The sequence below is a fragment of the Eriocheir sinensis genome, chromosome 48 (genome assembly GCF_024679095.1).
Source record: "Eriocheir sinensis breed Jianghai 21 chromosome 48, ASM2467909v1, whole genome shotgun sequence".
NCBI classification, from domain to species: domain Eukaryota; kingdom Metazoa; phylum Arthropoda; class Malacostraca; order Decapoda; family Varunidae; genus Eriocheir; species Eriocheir sinensis.
Window position 1 is genome coordinate 13,093,746 of NC_066556.1, and position 13,869 is coordinate 13,107,614.

Here is a 13,869-nt window from a genome sequence, read left to right on the forward strand (position 1 = left end):
AAGTTCTTTCGAATACGGGTGTCCTTGTCCGCTTTTATCGCCCGGTTAGTGGTAGCAGTAATGGTAGTTCTTTCCTTTTTCCTACATAATTTCCATGCAGTTTTTCCATGCTGCATGGTTCTTTTTCCTTTCCTGCCAGCTTTGGCTGGAGGGATGGGGGGGTGGGGAGGAGCCTTCGCCTTTGCTGTCCTTCATCTTCCACCTTTGATTAGATAGTTAGTGTAGCTTGTCACAAACAGCCTCGTAAGGACCAGCAGGTCTGCTGTTGTTTGTTCTTCCTTTGTGTTCCCTTAAAGTAAGCGTCTCACTCCATTGAACCGCATTACAACGTATAAACCTACTAATTCTCAGTATGGAACAAAAGACAGTTCCACTGTCCTTAGCTTTAAAATTCAACCTCTTTTTTATAATTTCCTTGTTCCAGAATTTGAGATTTTTAGATGAAAGGAAGTTCAGTTGGAGGGTAAGGGCATACAACGCAAGTCCTTTAAAGCGAGGTATCCCCTGTGCTTTTTCTTTGGCGCAGGCGCAAAGGAGAGCAAGAGGTGTCCGTGCAACACAAATACGTCCCGAGACAAGAAGGAACCAATCAGAGCGGCTCTTTGTTGGCTAGCTGGCACATGCCTGCACCACAGCGTAAAGATAAAATAAAAGTCTCTGGAATTTCTCATGTACTATCGTATCTATTGGCCTCGAGAACACTAAAATGCAGTTGTCACTCACGGAGAGAAGACGTGGCAGTGTCTTTCCTTCCCACTGCTTCCATAAGAGGGCTAAATGTCAAGTGTCTACGAATAGTTTCCAGGAGAGAGAGAGAGAGAGAGAGAGAGAGAGAGAGAGAGAGAGAAGAGAATGAAAATGTGTGATATAAAGAAGCAGAAATACTAATACTAATAGATAATAACAGATGAAATAACGTTAAATGTGACAATGGAAACAGTACTGATATGTAATGGGACGGAGGATTTTTACATATTTTATGAATGTTACGTCCTCTTCCCCCCCAAAAAATCAAACAAACACACACACACACACACACACACACACACACACACACACACACACACACACACACACACACACTAATAACATATATAACAATATTTACTATTATTATAATAATAATGATAATAATAATAATAGTAATACATTATTATTATTATTATTATTATTATTATTATTATTATTATTATTATTATTAACAATTATAATATAATTAGTAACAATAATATTAATATCAATAACATTAATATTAATAATAATAATAATAATAATAATAATAATAATAATAATAATATCGATGATAATATCGTATTATAGGGTATATTATAGGGTAGGCGGTGGCTGAAGTGATAGCGTACTGGACCCACATTCGCCGCGTGATGGACGACGCGGGTTCGAATCCTCACGCTACCACTCGGATTTTTCAGTCACCGCCGAGTGGCTTAAAACTACCCACATGCTGTCCTGAAGACCACCCATCAACCCGGACTCTAGAGGAAGCCGTCCAAGCGAATCAAGAACGAGTTCCGGGGGGCAGCATGAGCCAATGCAAGATGGCGCCACTATAAACACTCGCCTGCGCCAGAACGGGCTGGGCCGACCATCAGGCCCCACCTGGAAGAAGCCTTGGGCCGACCATCAGGCCCCACCGGGAAGATGCTTACCGGCGCAATAGGCAACAACGTAAAAAAAATAATAATAAATAAATTGAAATGTATGATACTGATAACATTTAAATAACTAACAACAAAAATTCTTATATTAAATCATTAAGGAGGTTGCTGCTGTCACCATTACTATTATTATTTTTACTATTATTATTATTATTATTATTATTATTATTATTATTATTATTATTATTATTATTATTAATGTTATTGATATTAATATTATTGTTACTAATTATATTATAATTGTTAATAATAATAATAATAATAATAATAATAATAATAATAATAATAATAATAATAATAATAATAACAATAATAATGTATTACTATTATTATTATTATCATTATTATTATAATAATAGTAAATATTGTTATATATGTTATTAGTGTGTGTGTGTGTGTGTGTGTGTGTGTGTGTGTGTGTGTGTTTGATTTTTTGGGGGGGAAGAGGACGTAACATTCATAAAATATGTAAAAATCCTCTCGTAAAACAAGTCACCTGCACTGTAACTGTTTAACTAGTTTTCATTGATTGTTTTTACCTATTTCATGAGATGGGTGCACTCCGAAATAGAGTTGGTGCTGTTGAGTTTGCTGTGGTGACTGCTGCTGCATCTGCTGGCGTTGTTGCTGCTGCTGATGCAACGAAAGCGTTCCCATCGCTCTCTCATCACAATCGAGAATTCTCATCCCCCTCAACTTTTCTTCTGCTGTACTCTTCTTTTCATTACCTCTACTTTCAGCGCCATCATCACTCTCCTCGCTTTTGCCACCTCCGGTGCTACCCAAGGAGAAGGCCCTTACTCGACATTTTAGCTTGGTAGCCACGATGATAACGGTGAGGGTAAGCACGAAGGCAGCCAGCACCCCGATGAAGTGGGCGAGGAGAGGAGAGACGTCTTGAATCGGCACCTCGTCGCCCGAATCTAGATAAAGAAAGGAAGTACATGAGGGGGTAGGGAGCGGGTGGGGAGAAAGGAGAGGTATGACAACCGATTAAGTGTGGAAAATAAGGGGATATTATGGTAGGCGGAGGAAGGGGAGCAAACTCATAATCCTTAAAAAAAGTGCATGATTTCATATGGAAGAATGAACAAAATAAATTTACAGTTTTATGCTAAACATCATGACACAGAAGATACCTCATGGAAACTGTTGCACCTGTGACCCACTTATCCTAATCTGCCAGTGCTGAATGCAGACTGTTTTAGTTTTTAACTAACAAAATGCAAGAAAAAAATTCCAATCATTTTTACCTTATGTACGAAGTAAAGACAGCTTATTTCCTGGGAGCCAACTCATCAGCGAAGTGACAGATCGAACACATAAGCAATGTCCTAATGTATGGATCGCATCGACTTTTTACTATTCATAGATTTTCTGAGTAAATGAGCTGATATCGCGATAAAATGAAGGGTGTGCGGAGTAAGGAGCATGGGGAGGTGGTGACCAAGTAATCAGCGAGCGGGCTTGGTGATCAAGAAGACCCGGGTTCAAGTCACACCCACACCAGGTGACTTTTTTTTTACCATCATTAAGAGGCAAACTATCATGAACATGATGTCCAGATTATCAATAAAACCCTGTCTTCAGTGGCTTTGGACAAAAAGAGCAACTGGTGGGCAGCACGGTCCAAGCAAGGATCATATATCACGAGAGGCACTAAAGATAAAATTTGCCCTCGCGAGTATATGTCTGGAGCCGTGGAATACGTAATGGTACATGTAAACGATATGGCTGCGCGTGGCTGCGGTGCTCATCTCCGAACCGTTGGATCTTAGAGCCTGTGGTAGTTCAGAACCAATAACCCCGGGACACGGGCCAATGTGAAATCCGGGAGTGTCACAATTTACCTTCCCCAGATCTCCCCAGGTACCCATTTATCGACCAGCCCGAAAGGAAAGATGAACAGCCGGGTGAGCTCAACGCCACCTGTCCGGAAATTTGAACCCGAGCCCGCAAAGTCAAAGCTAGGCTCGCTGAGTACTAGAATACGAAGGCAATGAAATAAGCCCTATAAAATAGCGTGCTGTCGCTATAGGAGGCATATAAATATTAAATAACAATAATCCGTCCCGTATCCGACATAGAGCAATCGGATCATCTGAATACGAACAAAATCCGTTACATTTCGATATATCCTAACGACACAATATGTATAACGAACAGTTTAATTCCTTTTAATTTTGAAAGTTTTTCTTTGTCTCTCAGTTGTAACATTTAGACGTTAGAACACATATAGGAATATCCAGTGTAATGCTAGACACTAGGAAAACAATGCATAAATAACAAAATCCACCAACAACATACAATAATGTAAATGTATTGATGATTTTAGTGTGTAAGCCGACCCGACCAGCCATGTTGGAACTTAATGTTTGGATATGGACAAGTAAATTCGGGTACGGATGTAACAGAGCCAAGGCATAGTATACCGATGCTGAGCACACGGACACGGGACGTCCGGATACGAGAGGGATTACTTTAATAAAAAAAGAGAAAAGACAGAGGAGTCCTAGTGAGGAGCAATGATTTCGGAAATGATAATAAATAAAGCCAAAAAAAATTCCCCCATCTAGTAATGATAAGTATATACATCGAGACACACGAAAGGAGTAAAAAGAATAAAACGAGGAATTGTGTGAGCTATATCCAGATATAAATGTATATCTTGTTTTGATCTAAAAAAAAATCCTTCAAATTATTATTATTTACCAAAGTTTTTTTTTTTTTCTAATCGTTACAGATGATTTAAATATGATTTTTTTAACAAATATATGTAATATATTTTGTTCGATTTAATTGAATGCCGTTATATATAATAAACAACGTATAGGTTCGACATAACTATAAGTCCTTTAAAACACCGGTTTAAGGCTTTTTTTATAGTAATAAAAATATCAATAATAATACAGTACTTTTAGGGGGTCGCCCGGTTTGGGATAGGGGGTATAAATATTACTTCTGGGGTAAAAAAAATATAGGCATAGCACAACATCTGGTAAGATCGTAATGAACTTGTATGTCTATATTCACTATATCTGAAGTATAACTTTTACTCTGTATTTTTACGAATTGCAAAATTGCAAATAAAGGATATCAATCAAAGATGTGGGCTCGATCTCATAATTATATTTGCTGACATGTCAATAATCAACTTTGCTGCATCCACAGCAATGATAGACAACAAATTTGGTTATCAGAAGGTGTCATGGGTTGTCACCATGACACTGCTAATTGCAGTTTTCCTGAATCTAAAGGGGCTCGCACACATATACGGTCACGGTCCCTATCATACCCGATCACCCCCGGTCTGATCGGCAATCTTCCCGATTGGTAGTTTGACTGGCGTCACACCCGCAGTATTCCGCCTGTGTACCACAGGCAGACCGGCTGCTTACCGCTTGTAAACCGGTGACCATGTACGATTTTCGATTTTTCCAACTGCAGGCCGCCTGTTTATCGCTGGCATATATGCGGCAGCCTTGCGTAATGCATGCAGCACGGCACGTCAGCGATCAAACACGGTCGTTGTTACACCTGATAGGGGTAGGGTATAATAAACGTCGCTCCAGATGTTTCTTTATCATTCCTGTGTTGGACATCGCCATGACTTTCCTCAGCTCAACAACGAGAGATTGTACTCCTTACATTGGACGTTGACATAAACCAAATTTTGTCATTGCTTTTATACCTACTGGAAAATTTATGATTGATAATAATGTAGAAGAGACGTAGGGCAACGAGGGTGAGAACATAGATGCAGGTAAGGGATCATTTGGGTATGTTCGAATTAGTAGCTGAGGACCCGGCAGGCTTCAAAACCCCAATCCGCATGGACAGGGACATGTTCCAGGAGGTACTGAAAAATAGTCACACCATGTGTTTTTTTAACTGGGTTCGGCCGCCTAATCGGTGGTCAAACCTTGCTAATCTCCAGGTCAAACACAGGTGTTAACGCGTGGTTTACCGCCGGCCTGCTAACGCCTGCCTGCGGTTTGCCGCCGGTTACCGGCGGTTGACTGCCGGCAATCGCAGATGTACCGCAGGTCAGTCGCAGGTTTTTTTCAACACTGTCGATCGACCAGGAGTATCACCGATATTTTTGAGAAAAATGAAGTTGACCGGCGGTGGAAAGCAGCATCTACGGTTATCAGGCTTTACCGGCGATGCATTGGCGGCTTGCCGCCGACCATCCCCGATCTTACCACCGGTCAGCCCCTGATGGCGGACCGGGGATGATCGGCGATGATCGGAACCGTGACCGTGAATGTGTGTGAGACTCTGAACTTCTTAAGGATGACATCGCTCCTTCTCTCTGTGGAAAGTCCATGAGGCGGCGGCTTAACAATGCCTCGTGAACTCGCGAACCCCAAGAGGGTGGACAAGGGGCGAGCAGCTGCCATTTTTTTACTTTTATTTCTATGGGCGTGACTGGGCGTCCCATGCCCCACGCCTGGCAGTCAGTTACTAAAAAAAGTTGCACTCACTCCTGTTGCGAAGCAAGATAGCTGCAGTGCCTTGCTCTCCAGTAAGTTATGCCTCTGACGTCGCATTTCAGAGTGCGTGGGTAGAAATGGCTTCTGTTGTGGTGCCGTAGCAACACAAAGCCCGCCTGCAAGCCGCGCTGTAACCAGTGCTACCATGCACGAAGAGAGATGATGGTAGTCTCTCCGTGTGTAGCTGTGTGAAGCTTTGACTTTCAAGACACAAGAGTTGAGGTGAAAGTCGATCTTCAGCTTCAGTTAACTTCCAGTTGGCAGTCTTAATATATCAAGGGTTGTGTGTCTGTGTCTTTCCATACCTTGGATTGCTGCAAAGCAGTGCTGCCAACGACACTTTACCCCAGAGAAGGGTGACTCTCTGAGCCATATTCCCGTCTCCCAACATCACCCTCCAAGGAAAACTTGGCATTTCCAAGGTACCTCCAGACCTCCCTTGGACCTTTCTCTTGGGACATAATTAGGGATTATACCGTCATTTATGCATAATTAAATGCTAGTATATTCTCATTGGTGTATGATACGTGAATTTCAGTTCACCTCGACCCGAATATGAGAAAAAAATTAAAGATGCAAACACGTTTATAAGACTTTAGTGTAGAAGTGAAGAAATAGGGTGATGTTTTCCTGCAGGTGGTCACGTTTATTGACAGCGTAAAGTATGTTCTATAAAGTGAAACGTATGAGCGAGAATTATGTTATCAGAATAAGATTATTGTTTCCTTTTTTTGTGCCCTTGAGCTATCTCCTGTGTTGTAAAAAAAAAGAAGAAAAAAAAACATTTCGTTTATTCATAACTGGAAGTGGAAGAACTGCGAAATATTCGGCATCTCAAGCTATACGCTCTTCACATAGAGGAAACGGCAACACCGCGTGTTCAAATAATGTTGTCAGCTGATCCGTGGACCACTTCCTCGTCAACTCGACTCTTTCCTCATCCATATTTCGTACATGAGGTAAGTACTACATCGTTAATCATCTCCTGTGCTGGGCAGGAAGGTTTATATCGGGAAGTTACTCAGATTTCTTGCGTACAAAGTACAGAGGATGCTTACAAGGACTGGGGAGGCCTCCATCACTTCAAAACTCGCGCTAGCGTGCAGGTACCACAAAAAAGCATTCGTCTAATCATGTGATTACTTATGTGTTTATGCATTCAAATGAAATAATAAAGACATCATGGAATTTACTATGGTGGCCATGTTACTAAAGAAAGGCATAGATTCCTGCATATAGACAATGTGAAGGTCGCCGATTTCCGTTATCCGAAAGCTCTACTGTAGATTGCAGTGTTATCATACGAGAGTGTTTCACGGAAGGTTTTGATCTGGCAAACCTGCAAGGTAGTGAAATGTCCCTTGACGGGGATATGTCTCTCTCTCTCTCTCTCTCTCTCTCTCTCTCTCTCTCTCTCTCTCTCTCTCTCTCTCTCTCTCTCTCTCTCTCTCTCTCTCAAACGACGTCACCACGACCCGGTCTGAGGAACTGCTGGACAAGTACCGTAGGCTCATCCAGCAGTATAAATCTAAATCCCCAGATATTTTGATTTCAGGAATTCTACCACGGACGTGGGACGAGGGCGACTTCTACAGTAAGGCCTTCAGCCTCAACAACCGCCTACAGACTGTCTGCGGAGAGCTTGACGTCGAGTTCTTTAACGCCTGGAACCATTTCTGCGGCCAGAGTAAACTTTTCCATAGGGACGGCATACACCTGTCCCCCATCGGGGCAGCCAGATTCGGAAGGCTCCTCAACGACGCCGTACGTAACGCCCGAACAACAAAAAACGACTCTCAGCCACGTCCTTCCATTCCGCCCGTGTAAATAGACACCATACACCGCAACAAACTCGTAACATTGAACCCTCCAGTACCACCACCTCTATTACCAAGCCTCAAGATAACCTAAGAGTCCTTAGTTTCAATGCGCGTAGCCTAAAAAACAAGTTTGATGAACTGCGATGTCTTGCTCTGACAGAAAACTTTGACGTAATTGCTATAACCGAAACATTTATCGACACCACAAATATTGATTTAAGTTCCGAATACAACATAGATGGCTACAGACTCTTCAACAAGGATCGTGTAAACCGTAGAGGTGGTGGTGTTGCCCTTTGTGTCAAAAGTTATTTGCAACCCACTGACAAAACACCAAGAAACAGTAACGTTGAACATTTGTGCGTGCGAGTAAACATTGCAAAAGTCAATTTAAATATATCTGTCACTTACAAGCCTCCGGGGCAATCACTCGATGCCGATCTTGAAATGTACAGCGTCTTAAGGCAGTCACTTAATAACAGCGACTCACTGATATTAGGAGACTTTAACCTCCCCCATATCGACTGGGCGACACTGTCGGGACAATAGAATGATCAAATTTTTAGAAGAAAATTATCTAAGCCAAATGGTTTCTGAACCAACTCGTCAAAATAACATACTTGACCTTGTTATAACGACCCAAGATAACCTAGTCAGTAATGTCACGGTAAGAGAACACCTCGGTTCCTGCGATCATAAATTAGTGCGCGTTGACATTAGAGCTCAAACATCGGTGACTGAAAATAAAGTAAAGGTGCCCAATTTCAAAAGAGCCAACTTCGTAGAAATCCGACGAAAACTAATAGATATGCAACTATCAGATGACGGCAATGTAGAGGACGCCTGACTAAGCTTTAAAAATCACTTACTCACTCAGCAGGGCACATTTGTCCCCTTGTGCGAGGAACGAATTAACACTAATAAAAGCCCACCTTGGTTTAATAGCGAAATTAAACACTCAGTCAAGGAGAGAAAATTGTTTTACAGGTTAAAGAAAGAACAAAGCGCGCCGGAAAACATTAGACTCTACAATGATGCCAGGCGACGAATAAACAGATTAGTGCGTCAGGCAAAGAGTAGATATGAAGAAAATATTGCAGCCAACTGTAAAAATAATCCGAAATCCTTCTTCAGTTACATAAACAACAGAAAGGCGATCAGAACTGGAATTGCACCCTTAAACAGCGACGGTGCACTAGTGACTGACAGCCAACACGTTGCAAACCTATTAAACAATTAATTTTCCTCGGTGTTTAATACTAACAGTCCTCCCACCACTACCACCAACACCAGTACTAATGTGAATCCCGAGCATGCATTGCCTAACTTTGAAATAAAACCCGATGAAGTCCTTAAAGCCCTCAAATCACTTAAAACAAATAAAAGTCCTGGACCTGACAAAGTATATCCAACTCTGCTGAAAGAAACAAAGTGCGAAATACTCTCCTCCCTCACAACCGTATTCAATATGTCCTTGCGACAAGGCATCGTCCCTTCGGATTGGAAAAAGGCAAACGTGACACCGATTTTTAAGAAAGGAGACAAAAAAGTACCAGGTAATTACAGGCCCATTAGTCTAACTTCGGTTGTAGGTAAGCTACTTGAGGGCATAGTTAGAGACAAAATTGTGAGTTACCTAGAAAGCCACTCATTAATTGGGGACTCACAACATGGCTTCCGAAACAAAAGATCCTGCCTATCAAACCTATTAACCTTTTATAACGACCTCTTCACTGTTTATGACGTAACCAAGTCTATCTTGATTTCCAAAAAGCGTTTGATAAAGTCCCGCATCATAAATTACTTTACAAATTAAAGCAAATAGGTATTGACGGTCAAGTAAACCAATGGATCGCGAATTGGTTGAGCAACAGACAACAAAGAGTAGTGATTAACGATTTTAACTCAGAGTGGGCGCCGGTCACTAGTGGCGTCCCTCAGGGCTCGGTTCTTGGCCCAGTGCTCTTCATTATTTACATCAACGACGTGGATGTTGGACTCAATAACCGCATTAGTAAATTTGCAGACGACACAAAGATTGGTAACTCGGTTCTCACTGACGAAGACAGGCAAAGCCTCCAAGAGGATTTGCACAAAATTTCAGCTTGGTCGGATAGATGGGAGATGCCCTTTAACGTAGACAAGTGCCAGGTCCTTCAAGTTGGAACGAGGAATAATAAGTTCGATTACGAAATGCGCGGCGTTAAACTCAAAAGCGTTCAATGCGTCAAGGACTTGGGGGTCAAAATCGCGTCAAACCTCAAATTCTCACATCAATGCATCGATGCAGCAAATAAAGCGAACAGAATGTTGGGCTTCATTAAAAGAAACTTTTTATTCAAGAATAAATATGTAATACTCCCGCTCTACAATAGTTTAATCAGACCCCACTTAGAATATGCGGTACAGTTTTGGTCTCCCCACCATGCAAAGGATATTGCTAAATTAGAAGGTGTTCAGCGTCGGGCAACGAAAATGATCCCTTCCTTGCGCAAGAAATCCTACGAAGAAAGGCTTTCTACCCTTAACATGTTCTCTCTTGAGAAACGTCGCCTCCGAGGAAAACTGATCGAATGTTTTAAAATACTTAATGGTTTCACGAATGTAGACAGATCAACATTGTTTATGATCGATGACACTTTGCGCACGAGGAACAATGGCGTAAAACTCAGATGTAGACAAGTAAATTCAGACTGCACCAAATTTTTCTTCACCAACGTTGTAGTGCGAGAATGGAATAAGCTTCCACCATCCGTGGTCCAGTGTAACACGATTGACTCCTTCAAAAATAAGCTCGACCGTCACTTCCTTCAACTTAATATCAACTAGAGTAGAAATGCAACGTTTTGGAGCCATCTGATTAATGTACAATCACTTAGGTTTAAGGACAGACCACCAAGTCTGGACCATGGGGTCTGTGTGGTCTGATTTTCTATGTAATTCTCTCTCTCTTTCTCTCAAGTAGGGGGACTTAGTTTTAGCAGTGCTGGCTTGTGTTACCAACTCACCGTCCTGCCGACGTCACGTGTCCCAGAACCCACGTGATTTTTATTTTAAAGCACGGGAGACAGTTCAAGGGCACTAAAACAAAGAAGTAACAAAAAGTACAGCAAGCGCTGCTCCAACAAAAGAAAAAAAAACAGAACAAGAGGCCAAAAGAGAGGTCAATTTCGGGAGAAGAGGTGTTTTGACACTCTCCTCTTGAAAGAGGTCGATCATAGGCAGGAGGAAATACAGACAAAGAATGGCTACTCCAGAGCTTCCCAGCAGAAGGGATAAAAGAATGAAGATGCTGGTTAACTCTTGCATAAGTGATTTGTACAGTATAGGGGTGGGCAAGAGTAAAAAGACGAGTGCAGCGGAGCCAAGGGAGGGAGGGAGACACGTAGTTAGGAAGTTCAGAAGAGCAGTCAGCATAAAAATATCGGTAGAGGTGGAAAGATATGCAGCATTGCGGCGGAATTTAAGAGGTAGGAGATTGTCAGTAAGATGAGGAGAGCTGATGAAACGAAGAGCATTTGACTCCACTCTGTCTAGTAGGGCTGTGTGTGTGGAGCTCCCCCACACATGAGATGCATACTACATACGAAGGCGGACAAAGTCCCTGTATATGGACAATATCTGTGCGTGGAAGAACTGGCTGAGACGATACAGGACACCCAACCTCGAGGAAGCTGATTTAGTAAGAGAGATGTGGTTTAAATTAAAAATTTTGAGTTAAGAATAGACCGGAGATGTTTAGTGTAGAAGATGACAGCTGAGTGTTGTATAAAAATATGGAGATAGAGTTTTTAAGGCGTTGAAGGACACCAGGTTCTTTCTACCCCAATCAAAAATGATAGCAAGGTCTGGGGTTATGCATTCTGGAGTTTTGTAATTCCTGTTGGGAGGGTCTTCTTTTGAAAGAAGTTGAATAATGCAGAGTAGACTCATCAACATGGGAGCAGATAGGACAGTTTGTTTTGGAAAAATCATTGAAGAATAACAGAAAGAGAGAGAGAGAGAGAGAGAGAGAGAGAGAGAGAGAGAGAGAGAGAGAGAGAGAGAGAGAGAGAGAGAGAGAGAGAGAGAGAGGAGAGAGAGAGAGAGAGAACACATAGTACACAAAGAAAGAACAAACAACAGCAGACATGCTGGTCCTTACGAGGCTGTTTGTGACAAGCTACACTAACTATCTAATCAAAGGTGGAAGATGAAGGAAAGCAAAGACGAAGGCTCCTCCCCATCCCTCCATCCAAAGCTTGCAGGAAAGGAAAAAGAACCATGCAGCATTTAAAAACTGCATGGAAATTATGTAGGAAAGAGGAAAGAACTACCATTACTGCTACCACTAACCGGGCGATAAAAGCGGACAAGGACACCAGTATTCGAAAGAACTTAACGTTATTACGACGATGAGTAATATCTTAGTTGCTGGTTGGATTCAAAACACTTGTCTAATCTATTCTTGAAGGCCGTAACTGTTGTACTATCAACGACATCACAGGGTAGAGAGTTCCAAACATTAACAACTCGATTGAAGAAGAAGTGTTTAGCTTCGTGCAACGAGAATCTTTTACCACTTATCTTCAAATTGTGATTTCTTCTTGTTCTATTTGATCGATCAATTTAAGGTAATATTCCGCATTAATATCACTGAATCCATTAAACATTTTAAACACTTCTATTAGATCGCCTCGCATTCTTCGTTTTGAATGAATGAATAAATTTACTTATTTAAGCCTTTGTTCATATGATAAATTTTTCAACCTAGGAATCATCTTTGTTACTCTTCGTTGAACCCGTTCCAACTTTTCTATGTCTTTTCTGTAGTAAGGAGACCAAAACTGTACACAGTACTCTAGACGGGGTCGAACCAACGAATTATACAGTTTTAATATTACTTTTTCCGATTTATTATTAAAGACTCGTCCGATGAAGCCAACCAATTTGTTTGCAGTTTTAACTACCTCTGAACAATGCTGACCGAGCTTTAAATCGCTTGATATAGTGATTCCAAGATCATTTTCTCTACTTACTGCAGAAAGTTGTTTGCCATTCATTACGTACCGAACGCGATTGTTATTTTTTTTCCGATGTGCAACACTTTACATTTGTCAACGTTAAATTTCATTTGCCATTGATTGGCCCAACGTGCAAGTCGATCTAGATCTGATTGTAAAGCTTCTTCGTTGAGTGTCGCAGTTACTTTACTAGCAATTTTTGTGTCATCAGCAAATTTTGATACTTTGCAAGTGAGCCCATCATCGATATCATTAACATAAATTAAGAAGAGCATGGGGCCAAGCACTGATCCCTGAGGTACGCCGCTTCTGACGTCGAGCCAGTTAGATGTAACACCGTTTAGAACTACTCTCTGTTTCCGCTCAGAGAGCCAGTCCACAAGCCAATTGTGAATGTTAACCGAGATACCGTGCGCCAATAGTTTGCTGAGCAATCATTGGTGGGGGACCTTATCAAATGCCTTTTGAAAATCCAGAGATATGATATCTACTGATCTGCTTTCATCGAACACCTCAAAAATATAATGTAAAAAATCAAGTAAGTTAGTTAAACACGAACGTTTACTACGGAAGCCATGTTGCGAATTATTTATCATATTATTTTCTTCGAAGAATTTCACCATATTGTCGCGAATGATAGTCTCTATTAACTTACAAACAATCGATGTCAGGCTAATTGGCCGATAGTTTCCTGAATGAGACTTGTCCCCCTTTTTGAAAATTGGTGTAACATTTGCAAGTTTCCAATCCGACGGAACTTTTCCAGCTGTTAAAGATTTATTAAATATGATGGAGAGCGGTTTATAAATTTGATGTTTGATTTCTTTTAAGACCCTAGGGGTAATTTTGTCTGGACCAAGAGCTTTGCTTACTT

At 41.3% G+C, this 13,869-nt stretch overlaps 1 protein-coding gene across 1 annotated transcript in view; it reads right to left on the reverse strand.

Moving 5' to 3' along the window:
- Window positions 1-2,122: 2,122 nt before the first annotated feature.
- The window catches only part of LOC126981611 (uncharacterized), an 84,257-nt gene continuing 72,510 nt past the window's right edge, over window positions 2,123-13,869 (reverse strand). The window contains exon 6 of the mRNA XM_050833050.1: window positions 2,123-2,599. Within this exon, the coding sequence (XP_050689007.1) occupies window positions 2,199-2,599 (401 nt within the window). The 3' untranslated portion in view covers window positions 2,123-2,198. The remainder of the gene's footprint in view (window positions 2,600-13,869) is intronic.